The sequence below is a fragment of the Sturnira hondurensis genome, unplaced genomic scaffold (genome assembly GCF_014824575.4).
Source record: "Sturnira hondurensis isolate 20B ecotype Veracruz unplaced genomic scaffold, ASM1482457v3 Scaffold0006496, whole genome shotgun sequence".
Lineage (NCBI taxonomy): Eukaryota > Metazoa > Chordata > Mammalia > Chiroptera > Phyllostomidae > Sturnira > Sturnira hondurensis.
In genome coordinates this window covers 14078971-14106348 of record NW_028079127.1, presented here as the reverse complement: position 1 = coordinate 14106348, position 27378 = coordinate 14078971, and the positions used below count along the sequence as shown (strand labels likewise).

The following is a 27378-nucleotide window of genomic DNA, read 5'->3' as shown; positions in this document are numbered from 1 at the left end:
AGAAACAGCCGCTTCCTCCGCCGCCAGCTCCCGCTCTGTCCCCCCTTTGCTGCGATGGGGCTGGGCCCAGGGCAGCCTTTTCCAAAAGTGCCTGGGCACCTCCAGCCTCCTCTGCAGCCAAGGAGCGGAAACTCCCAGACGGGCGAGGCTCCACAGGTGCGCAGAGAAACAGTGTTGCCTTACAGGGACACAGAACATGCGGGAAACAATAGAGTCCACGGCACAGGCCCGGCTAGATAAAGCGGTGAGCAGGAATCAAGCCGTGTGAAGAGCGACACACATCTGCACAGGATATAAGACCGCCAGGATGTATTAAGTGAAAGGATCACGTGGCAGAATCTCGATTACACGGTGAAGATGCTTACATGCATGTATACAATTCTGGAAGGGGAGCTCATAACCCCATTATTGATTACAAGGAGCAGGTGTGAAGGGGGGAGGAGGCTGCGTTCTCGCACCTCCCCACCGGGCCCATCTTTCTCCTCTTCGGAAAGTACAGTGAACGGCCCGGCATGAAGGGGCAGGTTCCTAACTTCTCTGGGCTTTCGTGTTCGAAACTGTGGCGTGGGCACAATGAGTACCTCTGAATGGAATGATGGCCAACCCGAGATTACATAACGTAATGAGGCTATTGGTACAACAGTAAGTGCTCAGAAATGTTTCCTATTTTCACTGGAAAATGAAAGTTCAAAAAGCCGGGGGGCCTTAGGGATGGCGCCAAGTCGGGTGTGGGGTGTTCCAGGAGCGAGAGCAGCCCCGACTCCAAGGTGGGGCACAGGGCAGGGACGCTGTAGCTCAAGCCGTTCCGCAGGACCAGGTGGGCTGGGCAGCCGCCGTGGAAGAGTGAGGCCAGGGCAGCAAAGGGACCCGCTGGAGCAGGGGTCCACGAGCTGGGAGGCTGGTGAGTTTTCCTCTCACCAGGGGTGGGATATGGAGGGAGGGATGCTGGGAGTCAGCAAGCCTGGGTTTTCCGGTCACGAACCTGTGTCTCTTCAGGAAAGTCCGGGTCTTGGTGGCAAGCCGAGTAGGAGCGCTCTAACCGCTGCTTGGCCCACCTGCGATGCCCCCGGGGGTCCCTGGACGGCTTTGCTCCCCGTGTCTCGAGCTGAGGGGCACTCGACTGATTGTTCCTTTTCCTGGCTTTGACTCATTTCCCTCCTAAATTCTGTGTGTCAGACTCGGAAGGAAAAAAAACAGTGAAGATGGGTAATTAAAGCCAAGAAAGACCGTGCATGACTAAATTCATCATAAGCCAATAAAAATGATGGAAGTGAACCTGCAGTAAGTTAATGTGTATTTATGATATTGCCTTTAGAGATTGTGCTAAATCGCCTCTCAGTTCACTGAACCCGAGCACTGCCCGGCATAATTGCTCGGAGGGCCTGCCATGCGCCCTGTGTGAGGATGAGGCAGGCAGTCTCACACGATCGGGTGGCGGTGAAACACAAGAGACCCAGTCCTCCCTGGGCCTGGTGACGAGCAGGGCAGACAGTTGGCCCTGCTTCTGAAGGTCACTTCTGTGTCAGCGTGGCTGCGCCACGGGCACCCAGATGTCCAGCCTGAAATTACATGGGGTGTGTGTCTGGGAGGGTGTTTCTCTGTGAACATTAATATCTGAATGTGCCCCTGGCTGGTGTAACTCAGTGGATTGAGCACAGGCCTGCGAACCAGAGGATCGCCGTTCGATTCCCAGTCAGGGCACATGCCTGGGTTGCAGGCCAGTTCCCTGCAGGCCAACTCCCAGCAGGGGACACACGAAAGGCAACCATACATTGATGTTTCTCTCCCTCTCTCCTTCCCCTCTAAAGATACATAAATAAATAAGATCTTTAAAAAATATATCTGAATGTGTAGACCGGGCACAGGGGACTGCCCTCCCCAGGGGACAGATCTCATCACAGGTCTGAATAGGACAAAAGGGGGTGACTGTTTTTGAGCTGGGACATCGGTCTTCTCCTGAACTTGAGATGGAACTATGTCGTCAGCTCTCCTGGGCGTCCAGCCTGTGGACTTCAGATCGTGGGCACCTGTCAGCCTCCATCATCACGGGGGCCACCCCCTCCTCATCTGTCTATCTCTCCGTCCGTCTATCCATCCATCCATCCATCTCTCACCTATCCGTCCATGGCTGTCTCGCTCGCTGTCTCCTGTTTGTTGTGTTTCTCTCTAGAGCCCCGGCTGACGCACTGCTCCTGAACTTCAGGGTGGAGGGGGTGTTTGCGCACATGCTGAGGTACGTGGAGCATGCAGAAGAATTTAGGGGGGAGGGGGAGAGGAGGGGTTGGGGCAGAACCTGGAACAGAGGGATTTGAGGGGTTTATTCCGCACCTCCCAGGAAGATGAAGGGGTTGGGTTTCAGTGCTTGGAAGAAGCACCAGTGCCGCGAAAAGAACTGAGTTGGCGAGTCGGATGGACCTGGGCTTGAAGGTGGGCCATGCAGACCAGGTGGGGTACTCACTTGCCCTGTCCAAGCCTCGGTGTCTTCAACCATAATACCTGCCTCACGGCGTTACTGCCATGCTGATGTGTGGAGGCACCTGGGATGTAGTGGTCGTTGTACAAGCGCTCGTTCCCCACAGCCGTGCTCTCTCTCACTCCCGTGGACATGAGTGCTGCCGTAAACTGTGAGGACAGGTGAGCTCAGTGCCCCACGAATGGCTGGAAAGGTAACTCCTGTCACTCTTGTGTTTTGCCCTTGCACTCCATGAGAATAGCACCGCGTGTGTCCACAGTCGTGGATGCATGAGTGAAGGGAGAGACCGGAGCTGTCGGGGAAGGCTTTGTGCAGAAGGACGGGGCCCCTGAGTCTGATCGGCGGGACGGGAGAGGCTTCGGGGGCCATTGAAGGTGCCAGGCCTCTGGCCAGGAAGGCTCCGGGGTTGGAGGGGGGCGGAGCCAGGCTGCGGGACAGGGCTCTGCAGGGAAAGAAGTGGGGACAACGGCTAGAAGGGTAGTGTGGCCAAGGTCTAGAATGCCATGTTTAGGAGTTTGACTTTATGCCACAGTTCATGAGATAACTGCATGATAGCACTCTGAGCGGTGGAGAAAAACTGTGTTTTGGGGAGATTCATGGTTTTCAGGGAAACGAGAATGAGAGTGTTGGCTGCAGGGGCAGAGATGACGGGACCACCCATCTCTAGGTTGGTTGGAGCAAATTTACCCAGTGGCGGTTAGAGGGGGCCCAGGACCAGGAGAAGGGACAGGCCAGGGACACACACAGGCATGTCTCTCTAGTTTCCTATTTCCTAATGTCCCTTTGGCCAAAGAAAGTAACGTGTCCAGGCCCAGATTTAAGGGTGGAAAATAGCCTCCAGTTCTTGCTGGAGGGGCCAAGTCTAGGCAAAGGGGTGAGGGTAGAGGGAGGGGTGAGCTCATGACCATGAAGCCGAACCCTGGGCTAACTGGTGTAAGTACCAGAGACAGGAAGGGAGAACCAAGTACCAGGACGGAGGTGGGAGAATGTCTACAACCTGGCAAAAGGAGACAGAGAGGTTTAGATGGTCGGCATGTTGGGTTAGGGAGCCCAGCCGAGCTGTCCGCACCTGCTTTCTGGAATAGGTGACAAGATGGCACACAACCTTTTTTTAAAAGATTTTATTTATTTATCTTTAGAGAGAGGGGAATGGAGGGAGAGAGAAAAAAATCCCTGTGGTTGCCTCTTGAGTGCCCCCTACTGGGTATGTGCCCTGACCGGGAATCCAACCAGGGACCCTTTGGTCAATCCATTGAGCACTCAATCCATTGAGCTACTCCAGCCAGGGCGCCTCTTAATTTTTTAACTCAAGTTTTATTTATTTGTATTGAGAAAGAAAACCGATTATCATATTTCAGAGTATTACTTTGCATATGGTTATTGTTATTGCTCTGTAGAGTTACCTTTTAACACATTTGGAATTAGTACTATCCACATATAATGTGTATCCTTATTTTTCCCTAAAAAATTTGGGCAAAAAGTGCATATTATACATGGCAAAATATGGTACCTACCATAAAATCATTTGAAAGCAATTAGTAGATTTTCTTGCTTCCTAATGGTTTTCAATTAGAGATGCAAAAAAAAAAATAGCCAACAGTAATTTAAATGACTTCCTTATAGTCAAATAAATAAAAAATAAAATGATGAACATTCCTTCTAATGCAATTTTATAGCAAAACAAACAAAAGATTACACCAAGCCAAACAAAAACCAGTAAAAGATCCTTAATGAAGAATGGGGTGAACGACTGTCTGGCATGTTTATCAGCCCCTCCCAATAAACGTGCCCTCCAGGGTCTCCCTGTGCACAGGGCTAACCTGCGACTTGGCAGGGGCCCCACCTTCAGGGCTATCGCTGTTTGCCAGCTGGGGAAGCCCCAGAACTCTGGTCTCCGGAGCCCCTTATCGGACCCGGAGAAGCCATGTTTCCACCCACAGAATTCCCGAAACAACCGATTTCCGACCTGTACTTACTCCGGCAGAGAGCGAGTTTCCCGTGGGAGAGTTCCTGTCTGACTCTGCCCCAGGGGCCTGCAGGCTGAGCGGGGTGCTGGGTGCTGGGTGTTGGGTGCGACACTGCCGTAAACGACCAACTACTGTGAATGGAGCGCCGACACTGGGCCGGCCGGTGCATCTGCACAAGTCACCCTCACTGGAGGGGAACAGCCTCTGCAAAGTTACTGCAATCGCCCCCTCCCGTGGCTCTCAGGGGCCTCAGTTCCCTGGGGGCGTGGCACCAAGCCCCGTCCCGCCCTCGCCACGCCCCCACGGCCTTAGGAACGCAGACGCCACGGCGCGCTCCTCTGACGTTTCGACGCCTTTCTGTGACGCAAGCCCCGCCCCAACCCCGCCCCGGATTGCTGGGCGCCGGCCCTCTAGCCCAAGCGGCTTTTCCTGAGGCGGCGCTGAGGTGGTGGCGGTGGTTTCGGTGGTTACGGTCCGGCGCCGGCTGTGGCCCGCCGTGGTCCCGGCTCAGCGCAGCGGCCACCCAGCCCCTCGGGTCGGCGGGCGATGGTACGGCGGGGCGCGCGGACGCGGGCATGACGGAGGATGGAAACGCAGGACGAGGTGTCGGCGCGGGAGCAGCACTTCCACAGCCAAGTGCGGGAGTTCACGGTGAGCCGCGCGCCCGCTCTCCGCCCCCTGCCTCCTTTCCAGGCCCCTCCGCCCCCACCGACTCCCGAGCAGCCCGTCGCCTCGCCTCCCCGTGGCCACCTGCGCCGCTTCCTGCCCCGCTCCGCCCCCGCGCGCGCCCACTGCCAGCCCGCCTCCGCCGTGCGCGCGGTTCCGTCGAGTCACCTGTGGTCCCACTCCGAGTGCAGTGGCGCCCCTGCCCCGGGGCGCCCGCACCGTCTCTGCCCTTCCGCGGCCGGGGTGGCCGGGCCTGGCGGGGAGAGTGGCGCGCGTGCTGGTCCCTGTGGCGCGGGGCGCTCCACAGTCTGCCCGCCTCCAGCTCAATTGTATAAAAACCGAAACCACCTTCTGCTGGAGGAAGACCGGCGATTCTCAGGCCCGCGACCCTGCTGCTCCCAGGCAGCCTCTAGGAGGCCCCTCTCCTAGCCCCCGTCTGGTCCGCACTGCTGCCAGGGTGTCAGGCGCTGGCGTGGCCGTGGGAACCCGCTTGGAGGCTTCCTTTAGCACGGCGCCCAGAGCGCAGTGCCCCAGTGCACGTCGGCGTCTGCAAAACGGCGGAGACGCGCCAACTTCTCCCCGCTTCTCTCAGGCGCGGACCCCGGGGCTGGAGGGGAAAAGGCGGTTTCCCGTGGTCCCGTCGGTGGGGATGCTGATCGCCGCGAGTCCCTGTGCTAAGCCTTGCCCGGGAGCAAAGAGGAGCCCCAGATCCGAACTGTGGGGTTGGAGACAGAGTTTGATTTAAATTTGTAAACTAAAGCTACGGTCACCGAGGGGCGCACGACTCAGCGTGCGCCCAGTTAGAGAGTTTGAGGACTGCCACCCAGAGACTGGTGCCCGCCCCCCNGCTCCCCCCCCCCCCCCCCCCCCCCGTGACTCCTGCCGAGCTCTGCCGTCAAGTCTCTGTCGTGCGCGCACGCTGGCGTCTGGTTCTCGCCCAGCGTTGCCTCTGAAGCTTCTGCACCTGTACGTGGTCAGAGGCCCCGCCGTGCAAGAGGCACGGGGCCTCTGCTCTTTGCAACGCGTAGTGATTTCTGCCCTTCACGTACTCTCTAGTACATATGACATGGTTTTTATCGTGCGAAAGATTTTATTGAATTTCCCCGGTAATTTGAATTTTGGAGAACCTTTTCATGCGTTTAGCAGTCATTGGAAATCTTTTCTGAAGTGTCTGCCAGTCTTTTCCCCATTTTAAAATTAATTTATCTTTTTAATATTGATTTGCAAGAGTCCTTTATTCTCTATAGGAGGGTATATTGGTCGGAGATGTGGATGCGGCAACTCAGTGATGTCTTCTAACAAGCGGAAATTCTTAGTTTTAATACAGTTCACTATCGTGTTTTTTTATGATCAGTGCTTTTTTGTTTTATATCCTGTTTGAGAAACCTTTGCTTAATTCAAGGTTATGAAGAGGTTCTCTTGTGCTTTTCCCTAACTGCTTAATCAATTCGCTCCATCCCATTGAGATCTGAGTTCGTTTGCAGTTTATTGCTTGTGTGTGTGGTGAAGTAGGAGCCATACATGTTTCTTTTTTAAAAATATATTTTATCGATTATGCTATTACAGTGTCCCATTTTTCTCCTCTTTATTACCCTCCACCCTGTACGCCCCTCCCACCAGTGTTCCCCCACCTTAGTTCATGTCCATGGGTTGTACCTGGAAGTTCTTTGGCTTCTCCACTTCTACACTATTCTTAACCTCCGCCTATTTTGTACCTGCCATTTATGCTCCTTAGTCCCTGAACCTTCTTCTCTGTTCTCCCCCTCCCCTTCCCTGCTGATAAAATTCCTTGTGATCTCCACTTCTGTGGTTCCGTTCCTGTTCTAGTTGTTTGCTTAGTTTCTTTTTGTTTTTGTTTAGGTTCAGTTGTTGATAGTTGTGAGTTTGTTGTCATTTTCCTGTTCATAGTTTTGGGTCTTCTTTTTCTTAGATAAGTCCCTGTAACATTTCGTATAATAAGGGCTTGGTGATGATGAACTCCTTTAATTTGACCTTATCTGAGAAGCACTTTATCTGTCCTTCCATTCTAAATGGTAGCTTTGCTGGATAGAGTCATCTTGGATGTAGGTCCTTGCCTTTCATGACTTGGAATACTTTTTTCCAGCCCCTTCTTGCCTGTAGGTTCTATTTTGAGAAATCAGCTGACAGTCTTATGAGAACTCCTTTGTAGGAGTTCTCCTTTGTAGGTAACTGTCTCCTTTTCTTGTGCTGCTTTTAAGATTCTCTCCTTTTCGCCCTGGCTGGCGTAGCTCAGTGGATTGAGCCAGAGGCCTGTGAACCAGAGGATCACGGTTCGATTCCCAGTCAGGGCACATGCCTGGGTTGCAGGCTAATTCCCTGCAGGCCAACTCCCAGCAGGGGATGCACGAAAGGCAACCATACATTGATGTTTCTCTCCCTCTCTCCTCCCCCTCTAAAGATAAATAAATAAATAAAATCTTAAAAAAAAAGATTCTCTCCTTTTCTTTAATCTTGGGTAATGTAATGATGATGTGCCTTGGTGTGGTCCTTTTTATGTCCAATCTCTTTGGGACTCTCTGAGTTTCCTGGACTTGAATGGCTATTTCCTTTGCCAAATTAGGGAATTTTTCTCTCATTATTTTTTCAAATAAGTTTTTGGTTTCTTGCTCTTCCTCTTCCCCTTCTGGCACCCGTACAATTCAGATATTGTAATGTTTAAAGTTGTGTCAGAGGTTCCTAAGCCTCTCCTCATTTTTTTGAATTGTTTCTTCATTCTGTTCTGGTTGAATGTTTATTTCTTCCTTTTGCTCCAAACCATTGATTTGAGTCTTGATTTCCTTCCCGTCACTGTTCGTTCCCTGTGCATTTTCCTTTATTTCACTTGTCATAGCCTCCACTTTTGCCTCCGTATTCATCCGTTTCTGTGAGTATCTCGATGACCAGTGTTTTGAACTCTGCATCTGAGAGGTTGGTCATTTAGTTGTTTTTTTCTGGAGTTTTGGTCTGTTCTTTCATTTGGGCTGTATTTCTTTGTCTCCGCACACCTGTTTCGTAGTAAGGGGTGGAGCCTTAGGTGTTCACCAGGGCAGGGCAGCCCAGGTCACTGTCTTGTGACGCTGTACATGGGAGAGGGGTCTGGGAGGAAACAGTGCTGTTTGCTTGGCTCTCTGCCGATTTTCAGTTACTTCCCACAAACAAGTTGAGCCCTTCTGGTGCTGATTTCCTGGTGGATGGGCTTGTATACATTCTAGGACCCTGTGGGTCTCTCCAAGAAACTGTCCTGTGAGGCTGGGAGTTTCTCCCAGTGCCTCAACCCCCACAGGTGTTTTCAGTCAGAGGTTTGAGGCTTTATTTCCTGGTGCTGGGCCCCTTTGTTGTGGGTCTGTCTTGCTCCCCAGTTGTTCCTCCTGGTTATCCGCATGCGAATGTGGGACCTCCTACTTTGTCAGCCACTGCCTTGCGGTGAGTCCTTTCCACCCAGCTGCCCGTTTCCACCCCTCCTACTGTCTAGATGAGTTTTTCTTCTTTAACTCCTTGGTTGTCAGACTTCCATACAGTTCGGTTTTCTGGCAGTTCTGGTTGTTTTTTGTTTTTAAGTTGTTGTCCTTCTTCTATTTCTGCAAGGAGGCAGAGTGTGTTTGCTTACGCCTCTGCGTGGGCCGGAAGTCCCAAGTGTGTTTCTTCACGTGGATATGCAGTTGCTTAAGCACCATAGTGACCTTTGCCCCATCAGGTTGCTGTGTTTATGGGGTCTGAGCGTGGATACTGCTGCTCCATTGGTCTGTGTGTTTTCGGTTTATTTTGAATGAATTGGATGGTCTGTCATTGGGACTGTGGCCCCAGGTACAGCATCCAGGGGCTCCATTGCCTCGTCTCCTGCCTCCCCTTTGCTGCTATTGGTCAGGCCTCGGCGTAGTAACAGGGTTACAGGCAGACTCCAGTTAAGGAGGAGCATCTAGAGAAAGCTGACGGCAACAAGGGGGTGGGGGGGCAACAGCAAGGGCACCAGAGGGAATTCTAGCCTGACGTCACCCACAGTGCAATCCAGTGGTCACCACAGCCTGACTCACAGCCAGAGAGACGGGCAGCCCCGAGTGGAAGGTCTCTTGACCTCAGTTCCTGCCGCCCGGCACGCAGTGTGTGACCTCCAGTAGGAACGTTACAAAGTGTAGGAGGAGGCAAAAGCACAGTCTCCAGAGACAGAGCGAGCGCCAGACCAGCCTCCCGTGTGACTGAGACTTGGGAATTCTGAAGCCGGAATTTAAAATAACTGATTGGTGTGCAGAGGGCTCAGACGGAAGAAGCACACCGCATGCAAGAGCAGATGGCGATGTGAGCGAAGAGATGGGGACCCTAAGGGGCGGTAGGGACCGAGTGAGCTGTGGCAGAGACGAGAAGGGCCATCGATGGGCTTCGCTGGTGACGACCCAGGGCCGAGGGAGGCGGGAGGGAACTAGAGGACGTGTCCACAGAAGCGTTCCAAACCCGAGAGCGAGGAGCAGAGATTAAAGAAGGAAGCACGGCCAGGGGTGTGGGACAGGCGTGCAGTGTCTCGTCTGCACGGTCACAGACGTGCAGCGCACGTGCACTGTGAGGGCCAGAGAGAGAAGCACACGGAGAGGAAGGGCAGGAGTGTCTGCGGCAGTGATGGCCGAGATTCTCCAGAAATTAGTGGGCACCAAACCACAGATCCAGCAAGCTCGGAGGCCACCGAACAGGACAAACGCCGAACTGTCTAGGCCCGGGCACGGCATCTTCACACTGCAGAAAAGCGGAGGTGGAGAGCTCGGGGAGAGGGGCCTGAGTGACAGCACCTCCCACGCGGAGGGTGGGGAGTGAGACCCCCCCGCCCCCTGTAAGGCTGTGCATTTCGTCGCCTGTCAGCGCTCTGTCTGGGTTTTGGGCTCAGTCCCCAGTTGGGGTGCATACGGGAGGCAGCTCATCGATGTTTCTCTCTCAGCCTTCTTCTTTCTCCAAAATCAGTGAGCACCGGGTGCGGGTCTGACTGCCCTGCCAGGCCCAGTTCCCGTGGGACGCCCTCACATCCTGTGGTGGCTGTTCCGTGACTGCCGGCCTGTGCTGCTCACTCCCCGTTTCACCAGCCCTGCGGCCCCTCTCCCGCTGGCCACCGAGTTCTCTGCGGGCTGATCGACCATGTGAGCCGTCATTACTGTGGTGGGTGGCTCCCGCCGTTGAGGAACACTCAGCGTCTCTGTTGTTCCCCTTCAGCCTCAGTCGCTTGGGCTCAGCAGGAGGATGGGGCTGCTGGCCGCATTGCTGCAGACCTGTCCCCACCCCCACCCCCGAGCCCCCTCACCCCGCCCGCCGTGTTGTCAGAGATGGGTTGGTGGTTGCTGGCCTCGAACCTCCTTGTCCCTGCCCCTCTGTCTCTCAGTCGCCCTGAATTTGTTAAAGTCCTTTGGCCCTAAATGAAAAGGCAGGATGTACTGCTTTCCTATAACACACTAGTTTGAATTTAGGTTCAAGCCTTACACCTGGAATTTAAGGTTATGAGCTTTTCACAGTGTTTTTAAAAATTCATGTGAGGTTGCTGTGAGTGGGTTTCTCGGCTCCTATATGCCCAGCCGTCAGCACCCAGCATCAGGACTGACGGGGCCCCTGGAAGGGTCTCCGTGAGGTCTCTGCTGGGGGGCTCTGTCCTCCCTCTCCTCCTTCCCTGGCAGGGGAGGGGCCCCGGCTCCTCCGAGAACCATGAGGGCCCACCTGTCCCATAGCGTGATTTCCCCAGTCTATGTGCGTCTGGGTGCGGAAGGACTGGAGGAGTCCTCCTGCGGGCCTGTCTCTCTGCTGAGTGAGTCAGACACTCGTGCAGGGGAACCTGGACGACGGCCCCGTCAGGCCCCTGACTTCGGTTCCGTCCGTCACGGTGGTACTTCAGTGTTCACAGGGGGTCGCTTTTACTTCCCAGTGAGCCGTGCATTGGCTTTCGTGGTTGCCCTCCTCACTCCTGACCGGGAGTGAGTCGCTCTCCAGCAGCCTTCTCACTGCACGTCTGGGTCCCTCCCACCCCTTCTGTTCGTCAGCCTGACTAAACCCCCAAACCATCCTTCAGGCACAGCCTCTGTTCTTCCACTTCCCTGGCCCAGTGCTTCCGCTGCAGCCGCTGCCCCAATGGGACCCTCTGCTCCCGCCCATCACCCCCTGGTTTCGTGCCTCCCGTTCCCCGTGGGCCAGTCATTTCACTCCACTCTTGCGGGTGCCCCAAACCTGGGGTTCTCAGGGGTGCAGGGTTCCTGGGTGGCAGTGGTGATGTCCCAGGGCCAGTGAGGTTGCCTGTGAGGAGCTTGCAGAACCAGAGCAGGTTTCTGGCTCCGCCCCGGGATTGCAGTGGGGGGGGGGGGGTGATACCCAGCGGCTGGCAGGTAAGGGCAGCCAGTGAGGGTCACTGGGAGAGGGGGCGGGGGCGGGGCTGGGGCGTGCTGGCGTGCAGGCTGCTGTGCAGAGGGAAGGGGGAATCGCGACAGCATTGTGTGGCCGCTGGGTCCCTCCTCGGTCCACTGTCCCAGGACAGTAGGGAGAACTCTGATAGGAAGGAGGCTCATGGTCTTTCCATCTTTTATTTTTATTTATTTTTTAAGATTTTATTTATTGATTTATCCTTAGAGGGGAAGGAGAGAGGGAGAGAAACATCAATGTATGGTTGCCTTTTGTGCGTCCCCTGCAGGTAGTCAGCCTGCAAGGAACTGGCCTGCGTCCCAGGCATGTGCCCTGACTGAGAATCGAACCGCGATCATCTGGTTCGCAGGCCCGTGCTCAATCTACTGAGCTACGCCAGCCAGGGCCTCTCTTCATCTTTTAAAAAAATATTTTATTTATTTTTAGAGAGAGGGGAAGGCAGGGAAACATTGATGTTTGGGAGAAACACCCATTGCCTCTCACACGCCCCCTACTGGGGACCTGGCCCACAACGCAGGCCTGTGCCCTGACTGAGGCTCAAACTGGTAACCTGTGCTCCGTCCACGGAGCCACACTAGCCAGGGCTTCCTTTCCGTGTCATTTCCTAGGCTATGTTACAGTGATGTTCACCGCGCAGGTCCGTGGTCATTCTCAGTCACGTGCTGCCGACCCTTCCTGAGAAATGCACCCGTGGGGCCCTCCCGAGTCCTGTCACCACCTGGGCTGCTTTCATTCGAGAGCTTTCAGAGTGTGTGACCGTGGTCCACAGTCTTGGAGGCCTTTATATCTCACAGACCTGGTCTTTGACTCTGACGACGTCTGTTTTTCAGTCCTTTTTGCCTGCTGTGCCCTAGATCTGATGGGAACTAAAATGTCTCGTGTTCCGCTTCTGTTTACTTTGACACATGGTGTGTTTATTGAGCAACTATTATGGCACTAATTACTGATGCCTTGTGTGTGCATGGCCATGTGACACGCATTTCACATGGTAGAGTTCGTTCTGCTAACCGTCGGATGTTGCCCCAGCGCTCCCTGTGGGTCCCGCCGCAGGCCCTGTGCACCAGTCGCACTCTGGGTGGGGCGGCCGCCCCCTCCCTGCCTTTGTTCCAGCCCCGCTGGCCGTGTGCCGGCTCTGTACTGCGCCTGACTGCGGGCACAGCTTGGTCAGGTCACGGAAAGAAAAGTCCTCATTGCACTTCTCTTTCCCGGGATGGTGTTCAAACGGGTTCCTCCAGTTAGAACTGGAGTGAATTACTCCATCCAAACTTTATACTAGCAGAATACTTAAAATGTTTACTTTGGAATAGAGTAAATCCTTTTTTCCCTAGGTGCTAAGGATGTGTTCTTTATTACTTAAAGAAACTGTATTGGTAGCTGATGTGTCCACTTTGTTTTGTTCCAGATATGCTTCCTCCTCTTCGCTGCCCTCTACGCCGTCTCCTACGTCGTCATCACACGGTACAGGAGGAAGTCAGGCAAGTGCAGAGGCCGCGGCGAGCCCTCGGGCGTTCTCACTGGGTGGTCTCGGCGTGTCCAGCGGACTGCGATGTCCGGTGGCAGTGCACTCATTGGCCCGGGGCTGAGGCAGGCAGCGGCCTGGCACTAGGAGCACTAGAAATCACCTGCAGGGACCCTGGCCCCTGCAGCCTGGCCTCTCAGACCCTGGCCGGCAGGTCTGTCACACCCTCGGGCCCAGCGGAGCAGGTGAGGGCTCCTTGGCGTCCGGGGAGCCCCCGAGTTCGAGAAGCTCTTTGGCTCCTGAGACCGGCTCTGAGTCTGAGCTCACTCGCCCGTCCGGTCCTGGCTCTGACTCCCAGGCGGTCTTTCTTGTCCTACAGCGATGCGGAAGTCAGGGTCTCCCTGACACCAAGGCCTTTTGTGATTCCGCATATATCTGGCCAGAGGGACCCCTGTATCTTCATTCCTTTTTTAAGGTACTTTGTGCTGATTGGTTGATTCACAGATTTTAGTGCTGGGTTTAACAGGTACCCAGGCAGCTGCCTCACTCTCTGGCCCGCTGTTAAAGCTCAGCTGTCCGTTCTCCAGAAGCCACAGGGCTTGCCATGCGCCTGATACGGTGCTTGTTCTAGGTGCCGGGTGGGTGCGTAGGGATTCCAGGTATTAAAGATTCCTCATATTATGTTCTCACGCTACACTCGTTGGACTTTTAAATGCAGTCAGGAATGCTGCCTGCTCCAGTGGTCCCCTTAGTGCTCTCATGGTGTCTGCGACCACACCCACATGCCCCTCGGGTTCTGTAATCTCTCGGCTTCTGTAATCTCTTGGCTTGGCAGACCCGAGACCCAAGGCAGAACCTCAGCTAATTTAGAAGATGTTTTGGCAACAGGTTTCTTAGACCGTGGACACAGAACTGTACACACACACACACACACACACACACAGGCGGTGTGAACCGATGTTTTAGGGGGATTGCGGCGTGGGGAGCGGGCCCATTGGGGATTCATTAGATGCTTTTTAGAGGAACCACAGGGATGGGTGATGAGGACTCGGGGTGCGGGGATAGAGAGGGAAGATAAAACGTTGCTTGAGGTGTTCATTGGATGTGGGCATGGCGGCGTGAATGTGAGTTGTGGCTGTGTTGTGTTGCGGTCCCTNCAGAACTGTACACACACACACACACACACACACAGGCGGTGTGAACCGATGTTTTAGGGGGATTGGGGGGTGGGGAGCGGGCCCATTGGGGATTCATTAGATGCTTTTTAGAGGAACCACAGGGATGGGTGATGAGGACTCGGGGTGCGGGGATAGAGAGGGAAGATAAAATGTTGCTTGAGGTGTTCATTGGATGTGGGCATGGCGGCGTGAATGTGAGTTGTGGCTGTGTTGTGTTGCGGTCCCTTTAGTCGTGAAGCTGTTGTGAGCAGCCGTAAGCAAGAGTGTAGACGGGACTAAGAGGCGGCTGATCGCGCACTGACGGTGAGGCAGGCGTGTGCTCAGAGCTGCAGAGACTCAGACAGGGTCTTGGAGGACAGGCCAGTTAGGTCCTGAGGAGGACGGGGGCCGGGGGCCACATGCAATGCTCTTTTTCTTTTTAAAAACAAGTTTACATATTTATTTTTAGAGAGAGGGGAAAGGAGGGAGAAATACAGGGAGAGAAACATCGATGTGAGACAGAGGTTGTTTCTCGTACACACCCCAACTGGGAGCCGAACCTGCTACTCAGGCATGTGCCCTGACTGGGGATTGGACCGACGACCCTTTGCTTGGCAGGATGGTGCTCAACCCACTGAGCCGCACCAGTCAAGGCTAACAGTCTGGTCACTGGGTCAGAGATTCTTTGGCTGGTACGTGTGCGAGGGAGGACCAGCGAGAATGCTGAAAGCCGAGAGAGAAGGGGGCGGGGGAGGCTGCCTGAGCGTCAGCAAGACTTGAGGCTCCTGTCTGTCACTTGGAGAGTGGTGGTGGCCCAGGGTTGGTCCGGGCGAGGCCTTGTCACTACGACTGCTAACGACAAACTCAAGTCGTGGGAAAGAACATGTGTACTAAGGGTCTGAATTCTAATTATATAGCAACCTTTTTTCTTTTTTGGCTCTGATCAACCAGAAAACTTCATTCATTAGCGATTTCACTTACACTGTGTAACAGTGGACTTGGAGGTGGTCCCAAAAGTCCTGTTAGATTTGATTTTCCTAAGCACTGAATGTTTGGAACATTTTAATTTACGCGTGGGGAGTTTTTGAGTGGTCAAAACAGTGTCCTACCAATTTAGTGGGATGTAAACTCGGGTCTGTGCGAAAGTGAGCACAGTGCCGTGTGACGGTTGTCTCCAGTCAGCAGTTCCTTCTTTAAGTTTGTACTCCTGTTTTTTATAGACGAATGAAACATTTTGTTGGCAGACAGAGTAACCTAAATACCTTAAACATTTTTGCAGATGAACATGAAGATGAAGAGGCCATCGTCAACAGGATTTCGTATGTATCTAAATTGCTTTTTTCCTTAATTCTAATTCTGCCGTTTGGGCGATATGCGGAAGAAGCTTGCCTGACGCATCCCAGCACCTCCACCAGCGCTCGCCCCGCACCCAGGAAGAGCGCGTAGGCAGCACGCGTGATTCACAGAGGGCTGGTCATCTCGTGGGGAGCCCAGCCTGTCTAGGGGGCCGTAGACTTCATCCACAGAAGGGTAATCGGGGAGTGGGCGGCCGGCCCTTGGCTGGGTAATCGGGGAGGCTCTGGCCTCCTGTGGGCGGAGCAGTGGTCCTTCAGGGCCCCAGAGCTCTGTGTGGCCCCCCCCACGCCGACGGGGTGGGGTGGGGGGAAATACCTTTAGTCTGTTTAGGAATCAGAGTAGGTGGAGAGCAGTGCATTCCTTTCCATCTGAGTTTCCGTGATTACAATCTGAAATTCCGCAGCTGCCCCTATGACACAGGTGAGTGTCTGCGTTCCAGGACCCTTGTTACGGACCCGGGGCTTTCCTTCCAAGTAGCCCACGTCCACAGGCTAGTCAGACAGGAACACCAAGGCTTTCTGCCCCGACCTCTGGGGGCAGGTGCTGACGGGGGGCTCCCGTGTTCTCAGGACACGTTTGTTCCTGAGTCCCGTGAGCAGTGCCTTGCCCTGCGAATCCCCCACAGCCACGCACACCCAGAAGTGGGCTCGGACGGCACAGTGGTGCTGGGCTGCCGCTGTTGGTGTGCCGGTGCCCGACAGTGCACCTGCCGCGGTAGCAGGGCCCAGCTCAGGGCCCGGCTCAGGGCCCAACTCGGATCCCCGCGCTGCAGGGAGGTGCCTGGAACCTGCAGTTGTCTGCAGGCCAGAACGCGTCCTCAGCCCTTCCTGGTTCCCTGGCCTCGTGGGTTTGTCTGTCAGCCCGTCACGACCAGTGTCAGATCACACGGTTTTTGCCAAGATGCGGGGGAGGGGAGACTGCACGCACACACTCACACACACGTGCACTCNCGACCTCTGGGGGCAGGTGCTGACGGGGGGCTCCCGTGTTCTCAGGACACGTTTGTTCCTGAGTCCTGTGAGCAGTGCCTTGCCCTGCGAATCCCCCACAGCCATGCACACCCAGAAGTGGGCTCGGATAGCACAGCGGTGCTGGGCTGCCGCTGTTGGTGTGCCGGTGCCCGACAGTGCACCTGCCGCGGTAGCAGGGCCCAGCTCAGGGCCCGGCTCAGGGCCCAACTCGGATCCCCACGCTGTAGGGAGGTGCCTGGAACCTGCAGTTGTCTGCAGGCCAGAACGCGTCCTCAGCCCTTCCTGGTTCCCTGGCCTCGTGGGTTTGTCTGTCAGCCCGTCACAACCAGTGTCAGATCACACGGTTTTTGCCAAGATGCGGGGGAGGGGAGACTGCACGCACACACTCACGCACATGTGCACTCACACACTCATGTGCTTCACTGCACCGGACCGTCACTCAGCCGTGAAGAGGCAGCCCTGAGCCTGCTGCAGTGTGGACGGGCCTCGAGCGCACAGTGCCGAGTGACACAGGCCTGCCACGTCACCGAAGGTTGCACAGCCCGTGATTCCCTTGATAGACCCAGCCGCAGGCAGGGCGGCGCCCACGGGCCGAGGAGGGGGAGCACGGGGCTGGCTCTGGGTGACGCGGTGCTCAGGTGCCCTGCACTGTGTGGACCGACCACGGTGGAGCGGCCGGTTCTGTGAGAATCTCACCTCAGTGAAGAAGGGCTTTCAATTAGGGAACGGCTGGAATAGGACGGATGTGACTTGTAACTGGGAAACGAACACGGGTAACTGGGAAACTGCCCCGCTGTGACAGGGTCCTCAGTGTTTAAATTCTGCTAAATGCCTGGGAGGAAACGCCTCTGACTGCACACCGGGAGCTCTCCCTCTGGGTTCACAGCCCCGGCCTGGAACTCGGCGCACTGAGTCTGCAGGGGGAGGGTTGGAGGCGCCCCTCCCAGCGCTGTGACCCGTGCGAGCCTTCCCAAGGGAGCCGCCAGTTCTCTGTCGGGTTTGCCACTCCTGTGAGAGCACAGCGCCCGCCCCGCTGCCGAGCTTCCAGGGCTGCAGCTGCACACGGGCGACCCCGGCCAGCGGGGCTGTCCCGGGGGAAACCCTCTGGGGGCGTGGCAGGGCCTGCGGGGGCCCCTCTCCTCCGCTGGTCTCTGGCCCACTGGGCGGTACGTTTGCTGAAGTGCATTTGCAGATCGATAGTTTATAAACAGACAGGAACGTGCTGCTCTCTCAGTGTGTTTCAGGACAGCCTGTGGTTTCCCTGGGGAGTGGCTCAGGACTGGTTCCCACCCCCATCTGCTTCCGCCTGGGGCCTGTCCAAGGGCCCGTCCTGATGGGGGTGGGTGTGTGCGCATGGCAAGGTCAGGAGGAAGGCCCCCTCACCCCGACCCCATCTGTCCCCCTGGGCCCTTGCCCTGGCTCTTGCTGTCTCCCTCTGGCTTCTGTCCCTTCTGCAATGAGAGGAGAGGGAACTGAGCCTGGTTCAGGTTCTGGCCCTGGGATGACCTTGAGTTCAGGGGAGACAGGAGCTGAGGTGTGCATTCTCTGTGTGGCAGCCTGGCCCACTGCCTGTGTGGTCGAGATGATGTGTGGGAGACGCTGCGCGTGCAGGCAGCGAGGGCTGGCCCGGCTGCGCTGGGGTGTGGTCTCAGGCATCCCTGCTCCCCAGCCCTCTCGTCATCCTTCCCCCGTGGAAAGGCTTTGTGCAGGCCCGGTAGAGGGAGAAGCAGACCTGGAACCTAAATAGACAAGGAGAAGGTGTGGGTGTCACCTGGGCGTCGTCTGTGTGCCAAGGGAGGTCAGAGAGCTCTGCAACACAGGGTCCTCCAGCACTGTCCAGCCCCGGAGGGGCTGGCACCACGAGTCTGGCGCCCCAGGGCACAGGAGGCCCTTCCTCGGCCTCCCAGGTCACTGTGGAGCCCACCCTCTGTGTCTCCTGGGCCCCGGGAGCCTGCCTTCTGCCATTGGTCTGGGTCTGCCTTCCTGTGCCCTGAATTCATGCTCTCTGTCCTCCCCACCAAAGTGGCCCTTTTGGGCAGCCCTGCGGCCCTCGCTGGGGTTTGGGTTAGAGCAGTCAGCGTGGAAATATGGTGGCTGCCTGGAGCGGCTGCCAGGAAGGGCCGGGGAGCCTGGGCCCATGAAGTGGGGTCGCGTGTGGGGTCGCGTGTGGGGTCGCAGCCCCAGAGGAACACCTGCTTCCACTCTCAGGATCTGAGGGGAGGGGAGGGGGTCCCCCCGTAGAGGGAGGTCTGGCACCGGTGTCATCCCGAGGAGGGACGCCCACAGGGTTTGGGGTCATGGTCTGTCACAGGGCGGCAGGGCATCTGTGCCTGTAGCCTGGCCTGGGTGGGGGGCTCAGGTGGGGCAGGAGGGTGGGCTTGGGGCAGGACACCCCTGAATGGGGGGGGTCACCTGAGTAGCAGGGCACCTCTGCATAGGGTGGGGTGTCAGTGTGATGGGAGCAGCGGATTGGTCCGTGGGAGGTGACAGACCCGGGCTTGGAGCCGGGAGAGGGAGCCTGGGAGAGGGAGCCTGGGTTGTCCCCGTGGGGCTGGAGGTGCCGGTGTGGCCCCCTGGTCTCTGCCCAGGGTTACTGACTGCAGATGACAGTGTGGGTGTGTGCATGTACGAGGGGGCCCCAGACGTCGGAATTACCTTCTGGAGGGCGAGCCTTTTTCTGATAGGCTTCCCCTGCTGGGTGAGTGTTCTAGGAACCCATCTGCATCTGTGCACCAGCTGGTGTTGGTGTGAGAGGCTGCATTTGGATTCAGTGATTTTTTTTATTTTTGAAGACTCCTACACATTGTTTGCCCATTTCATGCTGGGTGATTGAGAAGCGCAGCTGCCCACACCGTGCTGCGCGGTCAGCGGGGTCTGCCCAGTGACGGCAGGACCCCCGTGCCCTACCCTCCCTGTTCGCCCGGTCTCACCCCGAGTGACTTCTTTTTGTTTCCTTGGATGAAAAAGTCCTCAGAGGGAAGTGTTGTGCTGACGTGGAAGAGGCGACGCACAAAAGGCAGAAGCACGAAGAGGCATCAGCTTCGACGAGCTCAGAAACTGTTCCGAGCAGGGAGCAAACATTCCAGTGGGTGCATTGCCTCAGATGGCGAGTTCTTGGAAGGGGGCTGGCGTTTACATGTGTCAGAACAAATGCACGTTTTATAAATAAGTCCCACCCCCACCCCATGCTTGCATGGCGCACATGCATGCCCTGGGGCCTGTCACTGAGCGCCTGGAGCGTGACGTCTGGAGCAGGGAGTGCGGGCGGCACCCAGACCTCTGCCTTGGCGCACTGCCATCGCTCAGAGGGGCCAGGGCTCTGGGGGAAGCGGGGCGCGGGGCCAGGTCACCGAGTGGACCTGTCGTGCTCCAACGTGAGGAGGTGCTCAGAGAAGAATGGGCTGTGCCAGCTAGACGCGGAAGGCTTTCCCGCCACGTCAGGCTGTCTGGGCGTCCGAGTAGTGGTGGTCACGGGTCCTGCGTGGAGTCAGTGGGAGAGTCGGAGCCTGTACTGGTGGCCACCGCTGAACAAGCAGTCGTCGGACGAGGATCAGGTGGCTGTCCTGGGTCCATGCTCAGCTTCCGTGCAGTACCTGCAGATAAAGGGAAGAGACCCCACAGATGCCACCTTGGCCAGTGGTCAGCATGTGGCCCATGTGGGGCGGATGAGACGGACTGAAGGCTGCTGGGGAGCCTGTAGTGAGACGGCCCCGGAGGTCCTGCTGAAAGAGCCACCCTGACAGTCACAGTGGCCACACAGGAGTTTGGGTCACCTGTGGCTTCACATACCTGGTTTGCTCTCCTACATGTGTGGCTCTGTTCGGTTTCAGGCCCCAGTTTTGACTTGGAGATGGGGTTGGCCCTCACTGCCTGGTCTGTGGCGGAGTGTCGTGGGTGCTGAGACCAGGGCGGGGATGCCGAGGGACTCGTCGCAGGGCGAGTGGTGTGGGGGCCCACGGAGGGAGCTGGCCGTGGCCCAGACGGGAGGTGTGGTGCCCACAGAGTGTGGGGGAGCCAAGGGGCGGCTCTGCAGCATCTGGTGTGGGGCTGCGGGCTTGACCGTAGTCCAGGCGTGGGGAGGAGGGGTGCACGCCCTCAGGGCATGTGCTCCCTCCATGGGGCAGACAAGACTCCCGCCAGGCCCCTGGCTGACCACTGGGGGCGGCGGCCGTGGACCTGGACGAACGAGGACTTGTGCTTCTGCTCCACCAGAAAGCGTGTCAGGTCAGCAGAGCCTCACAGGGTGCGTCCTGCGTCTGGTTGGGACAGTGTTTTCGGCGAGTGTCACACGGTGTCCACATCAAGTGTACCAGTGCTTGGTGGGATTCGACCAGTTTGGCTTTGAAGTAGGAGACACTTCTGCGCGTCGCCACAAGGTGGCGTTGACTGCGCAGTTACTCTTGGATGTGTGTATTGAACGTCTAGTGTGACCTTTNAGGTCAGCAGAGCCTCACAGGGTGCGTCCTGCGTCTGGTTGGGACAGTGTTTTCGGCGAGTGTCACACGGTGTCCACATCAAGTGTACCAGTGCTTGGTGGGATTCGACCAGTTTGGCTTTGAAGTAGGAGACACTTCTGCGCGTCGCCACAAGGTGGCGTTGACTGCGCAGTTACTCCGTTGGATGTGTGTATTGAACGTCTAGTGTGACCTTTTCTCCTTGTATCTTCTTACGTTTTTACGTTCTCCCTGCATGTACTTAGTGGAATGGATGTTAAATTGTTTCCTCCAGGGTTGGTGAGATTCCCATTTTCTTTGCCATTGGAAAATGCTTAGAAATAAAGATATAAAATTTAAACTTCCGGACATGTAGCAGGGAGCCAAAGCCCTTTACCAGTCTGCTTTCCTGGGGGACTGTGAGGGACTGCGCTGGGCTTTTTGTGCCTGTTTTTCTTTGTGTACGTATGTGCTTTGGGGGGGTTGTGTGTAGTTTTCCTGCTTTCTTCAGTTTGTTCATTTTTTAAAAGATTTTATTTATTTATCTTTAGAGGGGAAGGGAAGGAGAGAGGGAGAGAAATATCAATGTACGGTTGCCTCCCATGAGTCCCCCACTGGGAACTGGCCCGTAACCCAGGCATGTGCCCTGACTGGGAATCAAACCGCGATCCCTCAGTTCGCAGGCCCGCGCTCAATCCACTGAGCTACACCAGCCAGGGCTGTTCATTTTTATTTGTTTTAAACACCTTTCTAAATTGGTACATATTAGAGATATTTTGAAACATTACAAAATAGTGCTTTACATACTGCTTAGTAGCCTAATATTCTTTTATAGTTTCTTACTATTTAATTTATAATTTATTTGTACTTTGCTCATTTTAAAAGATAGTGGACTAATGGCCTGGTAAGTTTTTTCTGCTGAAATAATTTGTGTTTCATACAGCTTGCACAAGTGATTTTTCCCTCTGAAACAGTTGCTGCCTTGCTTTTAGCGTACATTGCCAGAGTTGTTAGTGAAACACAACGTGAGCTGAATAATTACGCTTAAAAGGGGGACAAGGCTGCAGTTCATTCTCTGTGAAGTGTGTGGCGCACTCCGTCTGAAGTGCGCGTTCCTCTCAGGGCGTCTCGTCAGACAGACTGGCCCCTGCAGAGTCGGTGGCCCTGGGGGTCGCCTCGTCTCACTCCCAGGGTCACACTTGTGTCCTGTGCCTGCCAGCAACATGAGGTTCGTGGCCTTCTCCCATGGAGGGGCTGAGATGGACACGTGCGCGCCGTCGTTTCGTCCGGAGTCACTCGCGTGCTCCCGGCTTCCCCAGCCGCTGGTGACATGCCTCTCCTCCCTTCCAGGCTGTTCCTGAGCACGTTCACGCTCGCGGTCTCCGCCGGGGCCGTGCTGCTGCTGCCCTTCTCCATCGTCAGCAACGAGATCCTGCTGTCTTTCCCGCACAGCTACTACATCCAGTGGCTGAACGGCTCCCTGATCCACGGTCAGTACGTGCCGCTGCGTGCAGTCCGGCCCCTGCTTTAACTCTTCCTGCACGGCGTTGTTGGGTTTTCCGCTCCCTTTCTGTGTCCCGCACGCGGAAAAGGTAGCAGGAGAGGGAGAAGCTCTTCGGTCTGCAGACTGAGAAACGGCGAGACGCCTGCGTGCGGGTTCCTTTGGGCGAGGACCGCGGTGGGGCTGGGTGGGCACGGTGGCCGCACCGCCATTGTGCTGGGTGCCCGTGGCCTGCTCGTCTCAGCGCGGTGGTTCCAGAGGACGGGGGTTGAAAATCTGAGCAGAACCCCAGCAACGACACGTGTTGGGAGGTGGGAGAAGGATGGGGTTGAAACTGTGGCCTTCGAGTCAGGAAACAATTCTCAGTCACTGAGGTGTTTCCCCAGGGGGCAGTTTTTGTTGGTCCGGCTGGTCTTTGTGAGTCTGTGTTGCCTTGTCCGTAGGAGTAGACAGTATGTGTGACCCCGTGAGGGAAAAATGTAAAGGCCACCTTCGTTTTGTCCATCTTCCAGTCCCGCGGAAGATTTTTGAAAACCATACTTTTAGATACTATTTATTTTTATGTACGAAGATTACAAGTCAGCCAGTAGTAAATTTTAATGTCCCCTTGTTGGTTAAATGTCACAATGGTTTCTAGTTAATTGGTCTGAATGGTTCAGTCATGTATCATAATGCCCGTCACTGCAGTTCTGTGTGGCAGCGATTCTCAGCCGCCGTGCTCCCAGGACGTTTAAACCGTGCAGTGATACCTGCTTAGTCAGGGGCACGGGCCTCCCTTCCCTCACTGTCAGGTCAGAATGACAGCAGACAACACAACAGTGGCCATTTGGTGGGAATGATTCAAAATTATACCTGTTTTTTTGGTCAAATCAACGAGAAGTATATATTTTTTGGTGTGTTTCAGGATTGTAAGAATTAGTTTGTGTGAGCCATGAGATGAAAAAGGTTGAAAATTGCTGTTTTTTTAAAAAAATATTTCATTTATTTATCTTTAGAGGGGAAGGGAAGGAGAGGGAAAGAGAAGCATCAATGCATATTTGCCTCTCGTGCATCCCTTGCTGGGAACTGGCCCCTGTCGGGAACTGGCCGGCAACCCAGGCATGTGCCCTGACTGGGAATCAAACCGTGATCGTCTGGTTCGCAGGCCCACACGAAGATTGCTGGTTTATAATAATTAAAATAAAAAACAATCTAGGTGCTCAGAGTGAGAAATTTACTTAATGGTATTTCGGTGGAGTCAAGCTGCTTTTCTGGCCAAGATAGATGGCGGTGTAGGGGAGCGATTGTTGGTTCAGAAAGACAGGGAGAAAATGTCCCTCTCTGGGTGGCAGGGCAATGTGATATAAAGTTGTATTTTAGTATTTGCACTGTGTAACATTTCTATAGTGGGCATGTGTTGGTGTTTTGATAAAAGAAAAAAGTTATATTAAGGTAAAAATTTCACAACTCATTGCAAAAATTGTCCTTTTTTCTGTCTTCTAAATAAATAAGCAGAAGCTATTCTGGTTTTAAAGTTCTCACAGTGCTGATGATTCAAAAGTAAACTTGTCTTCTAAGGCTTATGCTTTCTTGGTAGAATTTTTAAAAATTACATTAGTCATTTTTTGACAATTAGATTAGAACCTCAGTTCCCCGGGAAGATCGGCTTTGTCTTAGTGTGGCCGTTTTGGAAGTTATGGAGCACGGCTGAGCGCGCCTGGACTTCTCATGTGGACCCAGGGACTCTGTCTGCGAGGAACAGCGCAGTCCCCCGCAGCCTGGGGCTGTCTGCTGTGTGGTGAAGCGCTCTGCGGCCCCAGCAGGGGGAGCTGCAGGTCAGTGCATCCTGCCATCGCCAGGCACTCGGTCTGGCGTGGCTTGGTTTCGCACTGAGTGTTTGGGCGGTATTAAGTAGTCTTTGAATTCAGGTACTTCTCTCAGGAGTAGGCGTTGGCTCTTTGGGAAGGGCTGTCACTAACACTGGTCTAGACAAACCACAAGGGTTCTGAGGTTTTAAGATTCCCCTCCTGTATTGGAGCAAGTAACTAACTTTCTGAAGTGGAGAAATTGGACCAATGTTTTCTTTTACAAATTGATGAAGAAAATAAAGGCAGTGGTAGTATTTTGTGTGTATGAGCCTTAACTTTTAATTTAGAAATGTTTGATCAAAACTATAGAAACATCCTTAGGGATATTTATGTGTGTGTGTCTGGTGTATGTTTGCAAGATGCTGGGAACTTACTAAATTTTAGACGGTTGCTAAGGTTGTAAATTACTCCTTAGGAATGTGTGTTCGGTCTATTGTTTTTTTGAATATTAGATATTCTCACAGTAATCTTAGATGTTGCAAACTTGATAATTAAGTTAGCATAAGCTAAGCAAAAACTTTTGCATTTATTTATCATGGTTAATAAATTTAATTTGTTGCATTTAATTATTTGGACTTTGAAGAAAGCTGGTTATTCACGTGGCTCATAGAGGAGAAAACCCCCAACTCTCCAATTCTTTCTGTTATGTGACTGTGTCCTGCAAGAATAAACATAGCCGTGGGCTACTTCACGACGGGAGCGGTGGTGAGAAATGCGTTGTCGGGCAGTTTTCCTCGTGAGGACATCGCAGAGTGCACACACACACGCCCCAGTGGCAGGCCCACTACACGCTTGGCTACGTGGTGCAGCCTGTCGCCCCGGGCCATCAGCTGCCCAGCGTGTGAGCGCACAAGATGACGCAGGGTTGAATCTGGTACGGGGGAGCATGCTGTCATGGGGAGACGTGATCCAAAAGCAGGGTTGTCTTACCGCAGGCTTGTGTGGAAAGAGCACCCCCTAGAGGACAGTCCGAGTGCAGCAAGTACAGGACAAGGCCCTGTAGTCTGTGTGATTCGTTACCCAGTGTCTTGTGTTGTGCGCGACTGGGTTGCTCTCCTGTTGCCCCAGGGGCAGCGCTGTGGGTCTGTCTGTGCCACGTCCCCGAAAACACGCAGGGGACGCGCTGTGACGTTTGGCTGCTGCAAGGTCACACTAGGGGAGAGGGGTTCCTCAGCCCCATCGTCGTATGTGCGGTCGGCCCTAGACCGACGCGCATGGTGGCCGCTCGCCTCCGCAGTGGGGGTCCAGATCACGTCACATCTGTCCCACGATTGCGGTGGTCAGGGCTCCCGCAGGAATGTGGAGTCCACCGGGAAACGGGCAGTTGGGGAGATAGCACTTTAAATGTTGTGTAATATACATGTTTACAGTGCCACACGAAGAAGGCGGCATGCAGTTTCCCGACCCGCTGAAGGAGTCCCTGGCCTTCAGAACCGGCGTGGTCATCCAGCAGACACTGCCGCCGCGCCCCTCCGCCGGGGCCGACTTCCCTCTTCAGCTTGTCATGGCTGTCTTGTTTTCAGTGTGTGGGTTAGTCAGGGTAGGTCCTTTTACTGATGTGTGAGCTTTTGCCCAGGGCAGAGTTTTATGTCTTTTTTTATAAGTTTGTGTTTTTTATCTCATTTTAGTTTATTTATTTTCGGAGACAGGAAAGGAGGGAGAAAGGGGGAGAAGCATCCCTGTGTGGCTGCCTCGTGTGCGCACCCTACTGGGGGCCCGGCCCACAGCCCAGGCCCTGCCCTGACTGGGACTTGAACCTGGGGCCTTCCCTTTTGCAGAAGGGTGCCCAAGCCACTGCACTACACTAGTCAGGGCAAGGAGGGTAAGGAAAGGGTTGAGAACCAACTTTCTTGTCTTTATCTGGTCTACCTGCTGGGGTGTGTCCAGAGTTTTCAGTGTTTGGCCCTCTGCGGTGTGTGGAGATGGAGGGGAGGGGCACAGGTGTCTGTGTAACGCGGGGGTGTGTTGCTTCTCCTCTGTTCTTCCCGAGAGCCTGGGGGTTGGGGAAGAGCCAGTGTCACCCAGGAGGAGACAGTGAGAGGGTCGACGCCCCTTCCAGGTCACACAGCCGACACAGGCCCAGGCTGCCAGATGCGGAGGGCCACGCCCCGGCCCCTGCCGTGGAGGCTGCAGAGACCTTTGGGTCACGGAAGTGCGGGTCGCTGGTTGTGTGTGTGGGGGGCGTTACAGAGCAGTGGGCGCTTTCCTGAGGGTGGGTGTGTGCACACAATCGCAGACCCGTGGGAGACACAGCAGTAGTGAGGTGTGTGAGAGAGACGCCCAGAGAGAAAGTGGCAGGGGACCGACTGGGGCATCAAGGTTGTAACACTCCCGACGGAGGAGGGAGAAGAAGAACATCTGAAAACTTCGTGCCAGGAAAATGTCAACACTGGGTGAGACCTGTAAACCCGCTGATCCAGGGAGCTCAACCGGCCCGGTGTGCAAGCAGCTCTGCCAGGAGGCACCGTCAGATCGGAGCAACACAGTGACAAAGAGAAAGAACCTTAGAAGCACTCAGAGGAAAAGACATCCAAGTGCGGAGGGGCAGGGGTAGGAGCCGGCCTGTTTCTCATGGGGAGAGCGCCGGCCAGGTGGCAATTGCCTGCCAGCCTAAATCCAGCAAGAACGGTTTTCCGAGACAAAGGCAGAGTAAAGACAGTGCCAGATACACCGAAGATAAAAGCTCATCCCCGCAGACTGTTGGTGGCAGCTGGCTGGGGGGTCGGGGTGCGGATCTCCTGCCCTGGAGGTGCAGTTCGTGGGTAAACATAATGGTTTTCCTTTATTGTGTGTCTTATTAAAAGACGATTGGTTATTTCAAAAATAAAACGGCAGCGGTACACTGGGAGCTTCATGACGTGTACAAGTAAGATGTGTAAGCCAAGGTGGAAGGAAGGAGAGGGAGACGTGTGGGTGTAGGATCTCACGCGGCGTGGGGGTGGCTGTGCTGTTGTGGGAGGCACAGTGTGATGAGTTGGAGGGTGCACGGCGGACCTCCAGCCCCGCACACAGTGTGGCAAGGGGTACGTCCAGTAAGCACATGGAGGGGATGGAAGGGAATCGTGCGAAGAGTTAGCCCAAAGGCGCACGGAACAGCAGAAAGGGCAGACAGAACCGTGGGGTGAGTGGAGGGACTTACCCTGACCATCCCAGTAAGCCCCAGTAAGCCC

The 27378-nt window shown here is 55.0% G+C and overlaps 1 protein-coding gene and 1 long non-coding RNA gene across 3 annotated transcripts in view; one reads left to right on the top strand and one right to left on the bottom strand.

Moving 5' to 3' along the window:
• Positions 1-308: 308 nt before the first annotated feature.
• On the bottom strand, positions 309-4721 carry LOC118989645 (uncharacterized). Its single transcript, XR_005067035.1, has 4 exons — positions 4450-4721; positions 2459-2622; positions 2115-2293; positions 309-1177 (listed from the first exon to the last, which is right to left on the bottom strand). It is a non-coding gene; the product is annotated as an uncharacterized LOC118989645 (long non-coding RNA).
• Positions 4722-4861: 140 nt separating this feature from the next.
• The window catches only part of LMBR1 (limb development membrane protein 1), a 78061-nt gene continuing 55544 nt past the window's right edge, over positions 4862-27378 (top strand). Inside the window, exons 1-4 of one of the 2 annotated variants that reach the window (XM_037049506.1) lie at positions 4862-5091; positions 12887-12959; positions 15380-15419; positions 22211-22350. In XM_037049506.1, the coding sequence (XP_036905401.1) occupies positions 5026-5091; positions 12887-12959; positions 15380-15419; positions 22211-22350 (319 nt within the window). In that variant the 5' untranslated portion in view covers positions 4862-5025. Of the gene's footprint in view, positions 5092-12886; positions 12960-15379; positions 15420-22210; positions 22351-27378 lie in introns of those variants that run through there. The other variant, XM_037049508.1, reaches the window with a different exon arrangement.